This window comes from Dermacentor andersoni, chromosome 9 (assembly GCF_023375885.2).
Source record: "Dermacentor andersoni chromosome 9, qqDerAnde1_hic_scaffold, whole genome shotgun sequence".
Lineage (NCBI taxonomy): Eukaryota > Metazoa > Arthropoda > Arachnida > Ixodida > Ixodidae > Dermacentor > Dermacentor andersoni.
Window position 1 is genome coordinate 54,007,851 of NC_092822.1, and position 17,789 is coordinate 54,025,639.

The window sequence follows — 17,789 nt, forward strand, 5'->3', positions numbered from 1 at the left end:
AACGTAAAAATTCATGTAAAATATAAGTTGACATATCCAATTTCTCCGCTTTGAACGGTCTAATTGATGCCGCTTACAGAAGCGATATCAGTTTTTGATGCAGAGTTATTAATTTATAAACTTCGTGCTTCCATTTCTTCGAACTTCCGAATTTCCGAAAAACATTTTTCACCAAATTCAGGCCATAGATAGAAATTGCGCTTCCAACAGTCTCTAGAATTTAACTTTCTCTCTCAAATACAATAAATTTCATTAAAATTGGTCCAGGGATTTTCTCAGACAAGCGTTCTTGCGTTTTACATGTACTTGAATAGGCCGCGTTGGAGTTGGGCCCCAGCTAAAGCTTCCTCTTAGGGTAAGATCACCTGTACATGACTTGAAAAGATAGCAGTGATTACAGCCGGTACGCAGGAATTTGATTTTTTTTTTTTTTTGTAGGAATGTTTTTTTTTTCATCGATCACTTCACGTTAACTGCAACATACTCCGAATTGTTCACAACGGCCATCCTTTATGGTATTTCATACCCCTCTAATAATAATATTGAAGTTCGTCTGGCTAAATACTATTCGTGTTTTCTGGTGTCTTTCCCGTTTTTATGCGTGAGCATTAGGAGTGTCAAAGGGGAATAACGTGGTGCATGGGTGTGAAGTGCGTGAAGCCGGTCACGTGGTACAGGTAGAGAGGAGATGGGAGAGGTCACAAGAGCGTGTGTACCTATATATAGATATATAGTGCATCTGACGGTGATATGGCTCTGGAACACAGCCAGTTGCAGTTCGCTCCTCGAAGAGGCAGGACGTGTGTCCAGTAAGCTCTTCAACAACACTTTGCAGTGCGTTGAACTCGGTTTAAAACATGGATCTGGGATCTCACAGAGGTACGACGTAATGCTAACGCATTTCTCCCGCATTTACCGCTTAATCGTGGCGGAATATTTACCCTTCTTCTTACTTCTCCTCAAATACTTAATCTTCCGTTTCCTCCTCCCGCCTGATTCTTGGCATTTCCTCCTAGTGGGTAGGTGCCGTGTTGAATACTACCACTAGCAACAACGTTGCCACTAATATTGATTACCACCATCACCACATTTGGCGTCGCCATCATCGTGACCTTAATCGTCATTCGCATTCTTTAGCGCCGACTTCTACCATCATCACCTGATTAGTAATTTAGTTGTTACCTTCATTAAAAGAAACAATAATATTAGCACCTCTTAAATATGTTTTTTATATTTTTACATAGTCGTAGCTCTTAGCATCATGTTCTTTCGTCATGTTTATTATTTGTTGTGCTAGCATTATCACATCAATATTTACTGGCGTTTTTCAAACATGTCCTTTAATTGTTTTCTACTGTTACCGATCCTTTGCCTATGCCCCATTGTACCCTCTCACTTAAGACCGACCAACCCTAGCAGTGGGTTTCTGCCATCGGTTGAGGAGCAGGAAAAAGGCAAGCAAAGTCGTTGAGGAGAGTGTGTAGCGCAGTTCACAAAGCCGTTGAGTTCTACTTGTCTCTATGGCGCTTCGTATCGTGGTCGGCTGTGGCATTTTCGCCGTGGGATGGTACACGGTGGACAAAGTGCGGCCCGGACTCCTTCCGAGAATCGACGTTGCCGGCAGGATAGCAGCCCTCCGCAGTTCACCTCCCATGACCGCTGCTATCGAAGGCAAGGACAGCAAGGATATGACAGACACCAGACTCAAGGCAGCCCGAGAGCCTGAGCTCGTAAACAACACCCAAAAGGGGGTGAACGCAGCCCTCCACAGTTCACCGGCCATGACCGCTGGGGTCGAGAGCAAGGACAGCAAGGGTAGCAAGGACGCGACAGACACCGCACTCGAAGTAAGCTGCGAGCCAGAACTCGTAAACAACTCCCAAAACGAAAAGAACCCAGCGCACTGCAGTTCACCTGCCATGACCGCTATGATCCAGCGTAAGGACAGCAAGGACACCAGGGACACAATCGACACCGGATTCGAGGCAAGGGGAGAACTTGAACTCCCAAACAACTTCCAAAAGGGAGAGAATGCAGCCCTACGCAGTTCAACTGCCATGACCGCTGCTATCCAAGGCAAGGGCTGCAAGGACATGATGGACACCGGACTTGAGGCAGACCGAGAGCCTGAACTCGTAAACAACTCCCAAAAGGTAGAGAATGCCGCCCTACGCACTTCACCTGCTATGACCGCTGTTATCGAAGGCAAGGACAGCAAGGACTTCACGGACACCGGACTCGAGGCAGGCCGAGAGCCTGAACTCCAAAACAACTCCCAAAGGGGAGTGAACGCAGCCCTCCACGGTTCACCGGCCATGACCACTGTGGTCGAGGGCAACGACAGCAAGACTAGCAAGGACACAAACGACACCGGACTAGAGGCAAGCCGAGAACATGGACTTGCAAACAACTCCCAAAAGGGAGAGAATGCAGCCCTACGCACTTCACTTGCCATGACCGCTGCTATCGAAGGGAAGGACAGCAAGGACTTGACGGACCCCGGATTCGAGCCAGGCCGAGAGCCTGACCTCCTAAACACCTCCCAAAGGGGAGTGAACGCAGCCCTCGACGGTTCACCGGCCATGACCGCTGTGGTCGAGAGCAAGGACAGCAAGACTAGCAAGGACACGACAGGCAACGGACTCGAAGTAAGCTGCGAGCCTGAACTCGTAAACAACTCCCAAAACGAAGACAACGCAGCATACCGCATTTCACCTGCCATGACTGCTGTGATCGAGCGCAAGGACAGCAAGGACACCAGGGACGCAATCGACACCGGACTCGAGGCAAGCCGAGAACTTGAACTCCCAAACAACTTCCAAAAGGGAGAGAATGCAGCCCTACGCAGTTCAACTGCCATGACCGCTGCTATCCAAGGCAAGGGCTGCAAGGACATGATGGACACCGGACTTGAGGCAGACCGAGAGCCTGAACTCGTAAACAACTCCCAAAAGGGAGGGAACGCAGCCCTCCATGGTTCACCGGCCATGACCGCTGTGGTCGAGGGCAAGGACAGCAAGACTTGCAAGGACACGACAGGCACCGGACTCGAAGCAAGCCGAGAACCTAAACTCGCGAACACCCAAAAGGGTACTGCAGCCGTATGCAGTTCACCCACCATGACCGCAGCGGTCGAGGGCAAGGAGAGCAAGGACATGAAAGACACCGGATGCGAGGCAAGCCGAGAGCAGGAACTCCTAAGCACCTCCCAAAAGGGAGAAAACCCAGCCCTCCACAGTTTATCTTCCATGACCGCTGCTGTAGACGGCAAGGACAGCAAGCACACGAGGGACATAACAGACACCAGACGCGAGGCAAGCCGAGAGCCTGAACTCCTAAGCACCTCCGAAAAGGGAGAGAGCCCAGCCCTCCGCAGTTCACCTACGATGACCGCCGCTGTCGAGTTCAAGGACAGCAAGGACACCAAGGATATTACAGACACTGAACGCGATGCAAGCCGAGAGCCTGCACGCCTAAGCGCCTCCCGAAAGGGAGAGAACGCAACCCCCCGCAGTTCACCTGCCATGACCGCTGCGGTTGGAGTCAAGGAGATCAAGGACACCAAGGACATAAAAGACACCGGACGCGAGGCAAGCCGAGAGCCTGAACGCCTAAGCACCTCCCGAAAGGGTGAGAACCCAGCCCTCCGGAGTTCACGTGCCATTACCTCTGCTGGCGAGGGCAAGGACAGCAAGGACGCGACCGACATCGGACTCGAGGCAAGCCGAGGGCCTGAACTCTTTAACAACACCCAAAAGAGAGAGAACGCGAGCATTCCGGGGAACATACCGGGAGTGATGAATCTCAAAGGGTAGCATGCAGCAACCGAGGCTGACGAAAATTATTGTGCGCAGGGACCCGGCGTCTGTGAACCGGGCTCACCGAGCCAAGGCCAGGGCACACGGGCAGATAATCAAGCAGCAGGAGTCATGAAACATGACAGTAGCATCGCCGGTGAGCGTTTATATTTCTGAATTTCTTGCTGTATAGACAAGCCATCGATGAACGATTGTTGCGAAGCCAGTTCAAGAAGAAATAAGCGTTCAGGAAATCGTATTTCCTATTGAACACGCAAGCAGAACGTATACTCTAGTTTGCAAATATGCACAGTAATGAGTGTTGTGACAAGAATTTCAGTGCGAAAAAAATAGAAATTAGAATAGATCAAGAAACGCTTGCCACCTACGGTGCACTCAACGTGTCCATAAGCAGCACACAAAGAAGAATGTCATCCTGACGCTTTCAAGAAGTGCGAAGTACTGAGCAGTGCTTGGTAGCTGGTAAAAAACCCATACCACCACAGCACTGTTTGCAAGTTTATTTATTTATTTATTTATTTATTTATTTATTTATTTATTTATTTATTTATTATATTCTCAAGGTACAGTTGTACATTGCAGAGGGGAGGGGCCAAGGGAGGTGTAGAGGCAAATAACACATACGTAATAATAGGTACGAAATACAAATAAGCAAGGACTTTCAAAGAAAAGGTCAAAGACAAGCACGGCGGACGTTAATAGCTAATAAAAGAAAAAAAACGGCCGTGTCTTAGCTTGGTTAAGCCTGGTGATTGCGAAGCAATAGTGTGTTATTCTCGGATCAGCTGGTAGTATGGCTGGTGGTAGTCTTGGGTTATGCTAGTGTTACGGCTTACAGTGAATCATCTAAGCACCAGGACGTCCAGGTGCATCTCGGACTTGAGCACGCCGTTGGCGAACGCCCGTATCGAGCTGAAGGACGAGAGGTCCAAGTAGCGCATGACGACGTTCTCGATGCTCGACACCCGCCGAACGTCGGCGGCTGCGAGGAGGCCGCTGCTGATGTCGCGACACGCGAGGATGACTCGGGCGCCGCGCCGCGCCCCTGGTGAGAAGAGCGGCAGTTAGGCCGCCGTTGGTGGCTACCGCCTCGCCTCGCGACGGCGTGAGATGGGGCCCCGTTTTTACACACCTGGTGTGACGTCACTCTAGGTCACGTGGTGTGACGTCACGCAGCGAGGTCACATTAAAGGTCAATGGTGCCTACCACCGCCTCGCCACGGAACGGGCTGAAGTGCGACCTAAAGTAGTATTGCTTCGCAATAAAAGAAGGAGAAGAATAGAATTGTTCTGGAAGTGTAAGATAAGTAGCTCACACAATACACGGCAAAGAAGTATGGCATGCATGGCAGAAATGGCATGCAGAGTGACAATAATGGTAAGACGCACAAAGACACGCAAAGTGCGTTGAGCGGCCAGTCACGCGCCAATTTTGCGTGTATTTGCGGGGTTCCTTCACGCTCGGGAAAACACCTTTATGTAGGACGTATTCAGCAACAGAAAGCTATATCGGGAGTTTTCCATGTTGCTATACAATTTTCTCATTGACGCTGTTCATCTAACCGTATTATTTGAGCAGTGGATTAATTAATCAAGACTGATTATCTAGTCCGGACTGTCCGGACAGGCCGCCATTGGAAAATGAACCTGGCAACGTTTAACGCTAGAACGTTATCTAGTGAGGCGAGTCTAGCAGTCCTATTGGAGGAATTAGAGGGCAGTAAATGGGATATAATAGGGCTCAGTGAAGTTAGGAGGCCAAAAGAAGCATATACAGTGCTAAAAAGCGGGCACGTCCTGTGCTACCGGGGCTTAGCAGAGAGACGAGAACTAGGAGTCGGATTCCTGATTAATAAGAACATAGCTGGTAACATACAGGAATTCTATAGCATTAACGAGAGGGTGGCATGTCTTGTTGTGAAACTTAATAAAGGTACAAAATGAAGGTTGTACAGGTCTACGCCCCTACATCTAGTTATGATGACCAGGAAGTCGAAAGCTTCTATGAAGAGGTGGAATCGGCGATGGGTAAAGTCAAAACAAAATACAGTATACTTATGGGCGATTTCAATGCCAGGGTAGGCACGAAGCAGGCCGGAGACAAGTCAGTGGGGGAATATGGCATAGGCTCTAGGAATAGCAGAGGAGAGTTATTAGTAGAGTTTGCAGAACAGAATAATATGCGGATAATGAATACCTTTTTCCGCAAGCGGGTTAGCCGAAAGTGGACGTGGAGGAGCTCGAATGGTGAGACTAGAAATGAAATCGACTTCATACTCTGCGCGAACCCTAGCATCATACAAGATGTAGACGTGCTCGGCAAGGTGCGCTGCAGTGACCATAGGATGGTAAGAACTCGAATTAGCCTTGACTTGAGGAGGGAACGGAAGAAACTGGTACACAAGAAGCCAATCAATGAGTTAGCGGTAAGAGGGAAACTAGAGGAATTCCGGATCAAGCTACAGAACAGGTATTCGGCTTTAACCCAGGAAGAGGACCATAGTGTTGAAGCAATGAACGACAATCTTATGGGCATCATTAAGGAGTGCGCAATAGAAGTCGGTGGTAACGCCGTTAAACAGGAAACCAGTAAGCTATCGCAGGAGACGAAAGATCTGATCAAAAAACGCCAATGTATGAAAGCCTCTAACCCTACAGCTAGAATAGAGCTGGCAGAACTTTCTAAGTTAATCAACAAGCGTAAGACAGCGGACATAAGGACCTATAATATGGATAGAATTGAACAGGCTCTCAGGAACGGGGAAAATCTAAAAGCAGTGAAGAAGAAACTAGGAATAGGCAAGAATCAGATGTGTGCGTTAAGAGACAAAGTCGGCAATATCGTTACTAATATGGATGAGATAGTTCAAGTGGCTGAAGAGTTTTATAGAGATTTATACAGTACCAGTAACACCCACGACGATAAGGTGAGACAGAATAGGCTAGAGGAACTTGAAATCCCACAAGTAACACCGGAAGAGGTAAAGAACGCCTTGGGAGCTATGCAAAGGGGGAAGGCAGCTGGGGAGGATCAGGTAAAAGCAGATTTGTTGAGGGATGGTGGGAACACTGTCCTAGAAAGATTGGCCGCCCTATATACACAATGCCTCATGACCTCAAACGTACCGGAATCTTGGAAGGGGACGCCAAAGACTTGAAAAATTATAGACCGATCAGCTTACTGTCCGTTGCCTACAAAGTATTTACTAAGGTAATCGCAAATAGAATCAGGAATACCTTAGACTTCTTTCAACCAAAGGACCAGGCAGGATTCCGTAAAGGCTACTCAACAATAGACCATATTCACACTATCAATCAGGTGATAGAGAAATGTGCGGAATATAACCAACCCTTATATATAGCCTTCATTGATTACGAAAAAGCATTTGATTCAGTCGAAACCTCAGCAGTCATGAAGGCACTACGGAATCAGGGTGTAGATGAGCCATATGTAAAGATACTGGAAGATATCTATAGCGGTTCCACAGCCACCGTTATCCTCCACAAAGAAAGCAACAAAATCCCAATAAAGAAAGGCGTCAGACAGGGAGATACGATATCTCCAATGCTATTCACAGCATGTTTACAGGAGGTATTCAGAGACCTGGAGTGGGAAGAATCGGGGATAAACGTTGATGGAGAATACCTTAGCAACTTGCGTTTCGCTGATGATATTGCCTTGCTTAGTAACTCAGGAGGCCAATTGCAATGCATGCTCACTGACCTGGAGAGGCAAAGCAGAAGGGTGGGTCTGAAAATAAATCTACAGAAAACTAAAGTAATGTTTAACAGTCTCGGAAGAGAACAGCAGTTTACGATAGGTAGCGAGGCACTGGAAGTGGTAAGGGAATACATCTACTTAGGGCAGGTAGTGACCACGGACCCGGATCATGAGACTGAAATAACCAGAAGAATAAGAATGGGCTGGGGTGCGTTTGGCAGGCATTCTCAAATCATGAACAGCAGGTTGCCACTATCCCTCAAGAGGAAAGTGTATAACAGCTGTGTCTTACCAGTACTCACGCACGGGGTAGAAACCTGGAGGCTTACGAAAAGGGTTCTGCTGAAATTGAGGACGACGCAACGAGCTATGGAAAGAAGAATGATAGGTGTAACGTTAAGGGATAAGAAAAGAGCAGATTGGGTGAGGGAACAAACGCGGGTAAATGACATCTTAGTTGAAATCAAGAAAAAGAAATGGGCATTGGCCGGACATGTAATGAGGAATGAAGATAACCGATGGTCATTAAGGGTTACGGACTGGATTCCAAGGGAAGGGAAGCGTAGTAGGGGGCGGCAGAAAGTTAGGTGGGCGGATGATATTAAGACGTTTGCAGGGACAACATGGCCACAATTAGTACATGACCGGGGTAGCTGGAGAAGTATGGGGGAGGCCTTTGCCCTGCAGTGGGCGTAACTAGGCTGATGATGGTGATGATTATTATTATTATTATTATTATTATTATTATTATTATTATTATTATTATTATTATTATTATTATTATTATTATTATTATTATCTAGTTAGGCGGAATGAAGAAAAAAATAACCTGAGCATCTCCAAGCGACGGCAAACAACATCCTATTGGTTCTGTCCAGCAACGTGGCAACTGCATATATTTAATGCTTGGCCCAAGTTACGCAGGATACCCGGTATAGTGCAATTGACCGGGGTCTACTCCCGAATACCGTCAAGTGAGCTTCGCTCCTCGAAGAGGCTGGACGTGTGTCGAGTGAGCTGCTGACAAACACTTTTGCAATGTAGTGAACGCGATTTAAATTATGCATCCGTGAGCGCAAGGAAGAGTGACGCAATTCCGACGCATTTCTCTAGCATGTACCGCTAGATCGCCATTGAAGTTGATTGAAATGCAGAACTGTAGTCTTCTTTCCTTCCACAGGAACTATTTCATGTCTAGCTGCACCATCATTAACTTCGACAATGTCAAATCAGTGTGAGGAGTACTAATAACCTTGTTCTATATACATATATAAATATATACACCTTTTTCGCATCGCGTGCTGCTCGCGTGGTTCAAATGGAGTTCTCTGCACTGCTACGTATAGCATTAAAATAGCCGATACCGTTGAGCTGCATATGATATTTCTGGGCTGTGGAAGACAGTAGTGCTACCTTCCTTTCTTTTCCATTTCACTCTATGACAGTGCGCGTGTGGTCGAGGGTGCGAACCATTCTTTCCGAGCACATGATGGACGCGCTGATCCCCACTGACTTGCAACGTCTTCTCCGAGCCGCCTGGACAGCTGCGCACGAGGTGGAGCGGGTGCCAGACGATGGCTACGACAAGGCGTACCTGCTGCTGATGTCCATATTTTGCTTTGTCATTGCAATGTACGGTCCCTCCCTGCCTACATCTTTTTAGAAAAATATGATACATGAATTATAGAATGCTAAGTAGTGCCGTATACCAGTCAGATATATATATATATATATATATATATATATATATATATATATATGATCTATGCATTCGATAGATACACATATAAGTATATCGATGCATAGATGGCTTATTAATTGAATCTTACATTCTGCACGCACAAATGTGCTATAGCAACAGCGGTATCGTGAATCGCGGTTTTGAATTTATGAAAGCGCAGAGAGAGTACGCAGGAAGGTGAAGATTGATAATGCCGATGGTGGAATTAATAAAACATTTTAGCCAGATGTAGCACTAGTTTTTGGCTTGTACTATAAATTTTGCAACTCCTAATAGGACGATAAGGAATCGTAAAACGACATGGCTCCAGACTTATCTTACGAACTTCTTGTGTCGCAGTTAGCTTACCAAATGTTGAATACTTAGTTTTTGTGCAAAAAAACTAAACGGCAAACATTGTTTACGCCCTATTCAGAGCAGCGGCTTTCATGTCAATCGGCAAGCATGCTCCTTGGTGGCATCCAAATGTCAAAACCTACTTTTGTGTGTGTGTTCATGTTGACGCATTTAGCTCATACTTTCACGTAACAAGTTACATCTAGTTAATTACTTGTTATCTATTACATTTTTTATTATTGTAGTTTACTACCGTTATCACTGGATAACGCTCAGAGTAACTCAATAACGTTTTTCAGGGACCAATTACGCGTAATTATTTTCTTTACTGGAGAGATAAGCCGTAGCAGTGACGCAATTTCTGAAACCTTAATTTGGCGAGAATTACAATCATCTTTACGCAGCCCTAGAAAGTGAAGAAAGAATATCCATCTCTTTCTCATTACATTCAGAAAGCACCGTTAGCGCAGGGGTGAAGTGGTTAATCGAAGACGCAGTTGCCCTTGCCAAATTGTAAAATTTGACAGTCACTTTAGCGTACGCTAAACAGTATATGAAGGCAAAAACCGGCCCGCTCACGAGACATTCATTACATTACTTGACATTTTCATTCTAATGCGTTGTTAGTTCGTATTACTTGTTTTCTCCCAGCAAAAGTCGTGGGCGCCAGTGCCTTATTTATTTATATTTTCATTAACTGTGTCTTAGTTAACTTTGCCCTAATTAACCCCACAGGTCATGGGTTCGACTCCACCAAAGGGCGGGGAGTTGAGTGCTTTAATTAAGTTCGCCTAATTAACATCAAAGCTCGAGGTTCGACTCCAACCAATGCTCGTGGGTTCGACGCCCGACCTTCCCAATGTAATTTGGAATCCAACTTGGAGATATGGCCGGTTCGCCTATATCTTCAAGGGGGTTCGACTCCCACTAAAAGTCGTCGGTTCGAGTGCCTTAATAACCATATCTTAATTAGCTATTTTACCTTTGCCATTGCCTTAATTAACAGCAGAGGTCATGCTGACGCTTCTACTTCACCTCGGCACGCTTTCTTATAAAGAAATTGATAGCCCGATTCACCCTAATTTAAGCAAAGGTTGTGGGATCGACTCCTACCAAAGGTCAAGGGTTAGAGTGCCTTAATTAAGTATATCTGAATTAGGTGTCTTAATTAACTTTGCCTTAATTAACGCCACAGGTCATGCTGGCGCTTCTACTTCGCCTCGGCAGGCTTTCTTATAAAGAAATTGATAGCCTAATTCACCCTAATTAAACCAAACATCGGGGGATCGACTCCCACCAAATGTCGTGGGATCGACTGTCACCAAAGGTTGTGGGTTCGACTCCCACCAAAGATCGTGGTACTTAATTAAATTCGCCTTACTTAAAACCATCCACTCACACCAAAGGCTCAGGGTTCGACTCCCAGTGAATTTTGGCGCAATAACGCCGGATGGCATAACGCCGGACATCGGACTTTTCGTATCATGAGCCGCTTAAGGCTTTCGCCTTAGTAACATGTGACAACAATATTGTTTCTTGTGAAGAACTACAGCTCTTCTCTTTTTATACGGAGACTTATCCACAGCGTCCTATCAGCTAGAATGACCCGGTACCTGTATCTGTCGACTTGAGCGAGCCGCCTGGTTCGGAAGCCATGGCCCTGCATCCACAATACAAACAACTGAATACTGATAGACAGGATGAACGCTTCCGTCGTATCATATCTTGCTTTGGGGTTTATCGCTTGTATACACTAGCACGGCTTCAATGATGCCTTACGTACTTAAGTCTTTTTTCTATTCACCTTTGTGCCACGATGGCTCACAGGTGTTTATATATCGTGCAATCGTCGTGCAGATGCGTCTTCAAGAAACTTCACATTCCTCTCTGCCATTTTCTGCATTGGAGTATTTCTCCAGCGATTGCAATCTTTCGCTTTGCTTCGGTCTCCAACTTCACGGTGCCGTCAAATTGAGCAAGGAGAGTTCTCGAATAAGAGATAAAAAATTCTCTTGGAATTGTTGTGGAGTACATGTTGAGTGTAACTATAGCTCGTTGGTTGAACCTTCTCATTGTAGAGACGCACACGAACATGCAAAACGAAAACCACCAGTGTTCACGACGGCGTTTTCAAGAGCGACGACACCTGTTCCTTACGAAATGCTCCGCCAGTGCTTTCACACTTCCGCGCAGTTTATCATAGTAAATCATAATTCCTTGTCGCTATTGCGTTAACGCTGCTTAGACCGACGTCGAGAGTTTGATCCCAGCAGCGGCAGCCGCATTTCGTCGGGGCCGAAGTGCAAGAACGCCGACATAGTTGGATTTAGGTGCACATTACTTACATGTCTCCTGATTGTTACTGGAGGCTTAACGCAAAAAAGCCATGTTGCTGCGCTCTAGAAATAACGAAGTAATAACAGCACCTTTATTGTGGAGGGACAACCCGTCGCGTTCACTCAATGCGTGGGGCTTTCTGCTGCTCAACACGAGGTCGTAGGCTTGAATCGCAGCCGCGAATGCATCATTGCTATGGCGGCGAAGTGTAAGAACACTCGTGTACAAATAGATTTAGCTGCACGTTCAAGAAACCCAGGTGGACAAAACTAACCCCGAGCCTTACTCTATGTCGTCCCTCGTGAAACACTGCGCCGTTGTGGGATGTTAAGCCGCACTTTAGAGAAGAAATTGGTTGTCTAGTCATCCGGCATCTGGACTGACTTTTGGCATCTGTGATCTGCCCGCTGCAGCACGTTTACTAAGCGTGCGTCCCAGCTATATTGAACCTACTATGAGGCGAACTATAGTTCTCGTACGAGAACAAAATTAGCAGTTGGTTCTGCAATAGGATTTGCAAGCGCTTTCTTTGCTCGAAATAAGGTCCTTTGGCATGGCAACCACAGGCTGAGATATGCAACAGGAATGTATCTTGCTACAGCAAGAGCTGCCGTTCAAGAACAGGGATGTTATCACGCAGCCCCAAAATGTAAAGAAATAGCATGCGACAATAATTTTTGTTTCTGACCAACTACAGCTCTTCTCTTTTTAAACGGAGACCTCCCGACAGCGTCCGAAGAGCTAGATTGAGCACGACATAACTTCTGATCAACTTCACTGAACAGTAGACCGCTCCTGCCACTCTCATTCGGAAATCAAAACTACAACCGCTGCTGTAATGCGAGGCCACTCTTCTACACTTCCCTATTACGCGACAATGCGTGTTAGATAACATAAGAACGCAATCCCACCTTGACGCATCTGGGAAGTGTGTCCGTCCCCAAATAAGAGCGTCTTTGGTGAAAACATTTCGCAAATTCCACGCAATGTGGAAGTAGTTGTGATCGAACACATTTTCCTGCACAACGCGCGTAAATTAAGTTACTTATTTACATTTATTTAGTTACAAGGCAATGTCGGATCTGAATAGCGTTGGGAAAATGTCGAGGGTTGATGTGGCCAACGCGTGTTTTTAATGACAGCACATGAAGTGTACATGCTTGCTGTATTGAAAACATCCTTTATTGACGTGCTGACGTGCATGTTACACAAGTTTAGCACGTTTATGTTGAGATACGCTGGTCCGCTGCACCACACTGGGTGCTGCTTTGGGAAGGGTAGGTACGCTGACTAAGGTGGGAGATGTAGCCGTAGATCTTAAAATTGGGAAGTCCTCTTGTGAGCGCATTGTCAGTGGCGCCATAGGTGCGTGATGGTGTTAGTTTGTGCGAATTGCCGAGGTTCAGACCCCGAGCCTCCGTCGTGAAGGCAAGAATCCCTTTGTTTACTAGGTTGCAAATGTCGATAATAAAGTATCCGGTATAATCGGCAATCCTTTACGTCTAGTATTGGTATAACGTGAGTGCCGCGTGTTGCGAACATTTTGGTATCAGCACGTCGACATTCACGCGTTTCAAGTGGTTCCGCTGTTATAGCCCGCTTTGTACCCTTTGGCGAAGTTTTGGATTTCACTGTTTTGACGTCTGCCCCCGTAAAGTGTCGTTAGGGGACCAATTTCATGCACCACAATTTTCACGGGTGCAGTAGACCAAGCATCTACAGAAAAAGCAAGTGCACCATACTCTAGCGAGTGGCACTATACTCCGTTCCATACGTAGCAGTCAACGCTGCGGAAGCTGCGCAAGTAGTTCGGTCAAGAAACGGTATCACTCCGCGCGTCGATGAGTCGCCACGCGCAAACAGCGTTCGCTCGCGCAAGCATGCACGTGAGGATCCTCGCACCGGGTTGCAAATAGAAAACGCAAAATGAGCAACAAAAATAAAAAAGGATCTAAAACAAGGAATTAGCAGCCGTACACCATGGTATGTTTATTTCTGTGGATTAAAACTTGTTTCGTCCAGTACTGAGCCTATATGAACAACGGTTGCGCACAATTTCCGCCAAAAAAACATCTAACTATATCCAAGTGCGTGCGAAGCCAATGCAAGATGTCTCTCTATAGCCTCCACAGCGCTGACTGCTATGTATAGAATGGAGTGTAGTTGCCTTTGTAGATAAACCGTAAATAACGGGACGTTGCTCCGAGCTTCGTTCTTGCGTGTTGTCCTTCACTCACCAGTCTGTTCCATTCACTCATTCCATTAAGAAGTCTCTGAGTTCTGAAAATAGAGAGGAGAAAACTTTGTTCGTAAATTTTTTCTGGCTTGATTTATTACTTTATTAGGCACAACAGTTGTATGCTCCCTGGCGCGGCTTTGTAGGTCAGTTACCATATTAGACATCTGTCCGTGCAAAGAAGGTCGCAGATCAATTTCAATTCAGCCTTTGTTTCTCTCGTTCATACCACAGTTGTAAGCGTGCCTACGGGCCAAAAAATTTACTTGTCAGCCGAGCATAAATTCGAGGCTGACAATAATGCTTTTGCGTGGATGCGGTAATGAGTTTTGTTGTTGTTGTTGTTGTTGTTGTTGTGTGTGGAAAAGCCAGTGTCAAGTAGACACCATTTATAATTTCATTTGTTAATCTGTTTTGTTTACATCAAGTATGATGTATTACATGTGATGTACTTTATGTTGTACTTTTATTTCATACCACAGTTGTAAGCGTGCCTACGGGTCAATAAATTTCCTTGTCAGCCCAGTTGTATTTTTTTCAGTGTACTCCCTCTGAAAAAAAAAGAAGCTAATGCCCGCCACCCATATTTTTGATGCAAAAGCATGACCAGGCATGGCCCATACATGCACCTTCATCGCGCCGTCATACTCAACACTATCAGTCGCCTGGGTTAAGGGTACGGCAACAAAGGGCGACTTGACCTGGCTTTTAGTTAGGAAGAACTACTTGCGATTGGCCTGCCGCATATGCGAACATCTTCACTTTCTCTGCATACAGACCGAATTCCCCACGTTCAGAGCGCATGCGCAGATTCCGTGTCGGTGCTATGATGATGTATAGTCCTTGCCGTGTTTCTCCTCTGCTTGGGTTCAAGGCAATGATGGCACAAATGCCGGGGACAATGGCAGCGTGCATTTTTTCAAGCTATATTTTGGGGGAAGTTGAGCGGTAGGTCTCCTGAACCGCGCTCCTAGTGTATAATTTTAAATTCTCTTCTCCTTGGCTTTTTATCTCGATGGTTAAGCTGGTTTGTCATGGAAAAATACAGCGTGCTTTTTACCCCAGCCACCCTTAAGCTCACTATGGACAACCTTCGGCACGCTTTGCGGCAGTGGGGGCCACGTGAAATTGGTCGTAAACTGGTCTATACATCCTGATACATCTCCAGACTATTATACATCTCCAGACTATGCGTCCCGTAACCTCCCGGATTTTTTACACGCCAGAACCACGATCAGATTAGGAGGCACGCCATAGTGGTGGATTCGGGATTTATTTTGAACACTTGGGGTTCCTTAAGGGCACACTTAAAAATGGGCACACGAGCAATTTCGCAATTTGCCCCATTCGAAATGTAACCACCGCGGCCGGGGTCGAACATGCGACCTCGACCTACACCCGCAAACGTCATATCCGCCGAGCTTGTGTGGCGTTTGCCAACCAGCATTTACTCATTTGCGAGTTTGGACCCAAGTGTCCTTCGTGTGCCTGGCTCCAGTGACGGCGACGGACTCTTTGGTGGTCCTTTGAGGGCGCTCTTCTGGCCTTACGACGATAAGAAGGACCTAAAAGACTGAAAGGACCTGAAAGGCTGAAAAAGCAAGCCCTATAAATAGCAGAACTGCACTCCGCCAAACGACAGCCTCAGGAGTTCGTATATTCATTTTTGGACAGACAGGATGCAGATCGGCGTCTATTTCGCTGATTTTGTCCTAGTCGTGCCTAGAGGCGAAATCTTACGAATAAATGACAAAATCCTAATTTGCGAGAGTTCGTGCGCTCCTCGGTGAAGTGCGCGATTTCAGCTTAGATTAACTGTTATCTCCCCGCGCGTACAGTAATCCTAGTGGTCGAATACAGCTATTGTCACGTTGAAATACATTCTTCTGGGGGCTCACTGGGCTGACACTGGGCTGACTGGGCCGAAATAAAGAAATCTATTACATAGTTGCAGTTGTGGAGGCGGTGCCAAGAATACAAGCGAGGTAGAGACATCGCCAGTGATGCCGGCACATGCCATGGCTGTCGACTGGAAATCAAACTTCAGCATCTCCGAGATGGCTCGTCTGAACATCCACAGTTATCGGCACCAAGACAGCTACATCTACCCAGGAGGTAAGTGCTCTGCCACGTGTACTACGGGTGCCTTGCACTTGGCAGATGGCGCCGCTTTAAGTTCTTCACTGATCGCGCCTCGTGCTGCATAGGCATGTACCGATGTTACAACTAACGAGAACCGCTTCAGCGCTTCGCCGCTCGTAGAAGCGTGAGGCACTGAACTCTGCCTCGCTGAAAACTCAAGTATGGAAATGTTTGTGCTCGCACATTGGAGATCACCATGCCAAGTCATGGCATCACAGGCTGCACAGCCGAACATTTGCGGATGTCGGAGACTCTTGCACTTCGATAAGCAATCGACGCTGCCACCAAGATTGGGAATGGTCTGCTTTCTAATAACGCTCCTTCCACTCACTAGGATGTGTACTCAGGCGCACCTCGTCGCCTAGGAAAACGTTCGTGCAAGCTGCCTCCGAAATTTTACTGCGAGATTTACTTTGTCTCTCTGAATCGATACGATATCATAAGGTTGGCGTGTTCTTATATTGGCCTTCGTTTAGAAGCCCTCAGTTGTGATGGCGGTCGCCTTAGCGAGTATTCCCCGCGCTCCAACGATGGCCAATCTCAATTATGGCAAGAAAATTAGGGCAAGGTTGCAACTTATATAATAATATTGGTCGAACAAGGGGATTGCAACGCAGGCTGTCGCCTGCTGGAGCCTGAGAATACAGCCTGCGTTGGCCCTTCTTTTGGACCAATATTATTCCCTCAGTTGTCGTCTTGCCCTCATTTTTTTTTCCCATAATTGAGATTGGCTATCTCCGGCCTTCTGCTCCACCCTTAGGCTTCCAATTTGCAATCCCTGATGATTGCTTTACCAAAGATATGTTTTGTGGGTGAGGGCAGGAACTCTTGTTCTTCAAACCACTGCAGGGAAATCAGCCGAGCAGTCGTCCAGGGAAGACGACGCTGCGGCCGTGATTCAGCGCTGGGTGCGCAACGAATTTAAACGGTGGCTGCGAGACACCAAGTCCAAGTCCAGCACTGATCAGACTCCGTTAAACTGCCAGCGCTGGATCGACGAAGACCACGGCGCCATTGTCAACACGCCGCTCGAAGATGCCAATGTTAGCAGCAGCGAACTCGGGCCTCCGGGGGGCAATCTTCGCTCCAACGACGCGCTCCTCGCAGGAAACAAACACTCAGAAACCAAAGACAAAAGCGGTGATGACGCGGAAATGCGTCCAGCTATTCGTTGTCAATGGCAGCCATCGCTTTCTTATTTTGAACTTTCTAAGTCTCTGCTAAGACTGAAGTGGCCCGTCGACGAGCTCGATACGAACAGCCCGGAATCCGTGCAACCTTTAACTTAGCAACCGTAGGTTAGAACTTTTGCGAAGTTTATTTCACTTGGGCGAGGTAGAATCATTCGCAACAGGATCGCTGCGTACATATTACCTGGCTCTGGAATCACTAAATTCGTTCTACAAAGAAAATATTTTCTGTCGATCATCGAAATAACACCCTTATAATTTTTCTGTC

At 46.7% G+C, this 17,789-nt stretch overlaps 1 protein-coding gene across 2 annotated transcripts; it reads left to right on the top strand.

Moving 5' to 3' along the window:
- Nucleotides 1-3,860: 3,860 nt before the first annotated feature.
- LOC129383960 (uncharacterized) lies at nt 3,861-17,789 on the top strand. 2 transcript variants are annotated; one of them, XR_011890145.1, is made up of 3 exons: nt 3,861-3,954; nt 16,138-16,304; nt 17,181-17,789. XR_011890145.1 is itself a non-coding variant. In XM_055069000.1 (3 exons), the coding sequence occupies exons 1-3, from the start codon at nt 9,026-9,028 to the stop codon at nt 17,618-17,620; spliced, it is 753 nt and encodes a 250-aa protein (XP_054924975.1). In that variant the 5' UTR covers nt 8,994-9,025; the 3' UTR covers nt 17,621-17,789. The 2 variants fall into 2 exon arrangements, 1 of the variants encoding a protein (XP_054924975.1); XM_055069000.1 differs by lacking the exon at nt 3,861-3,954 and adding an exon at nt 8,994-9,171.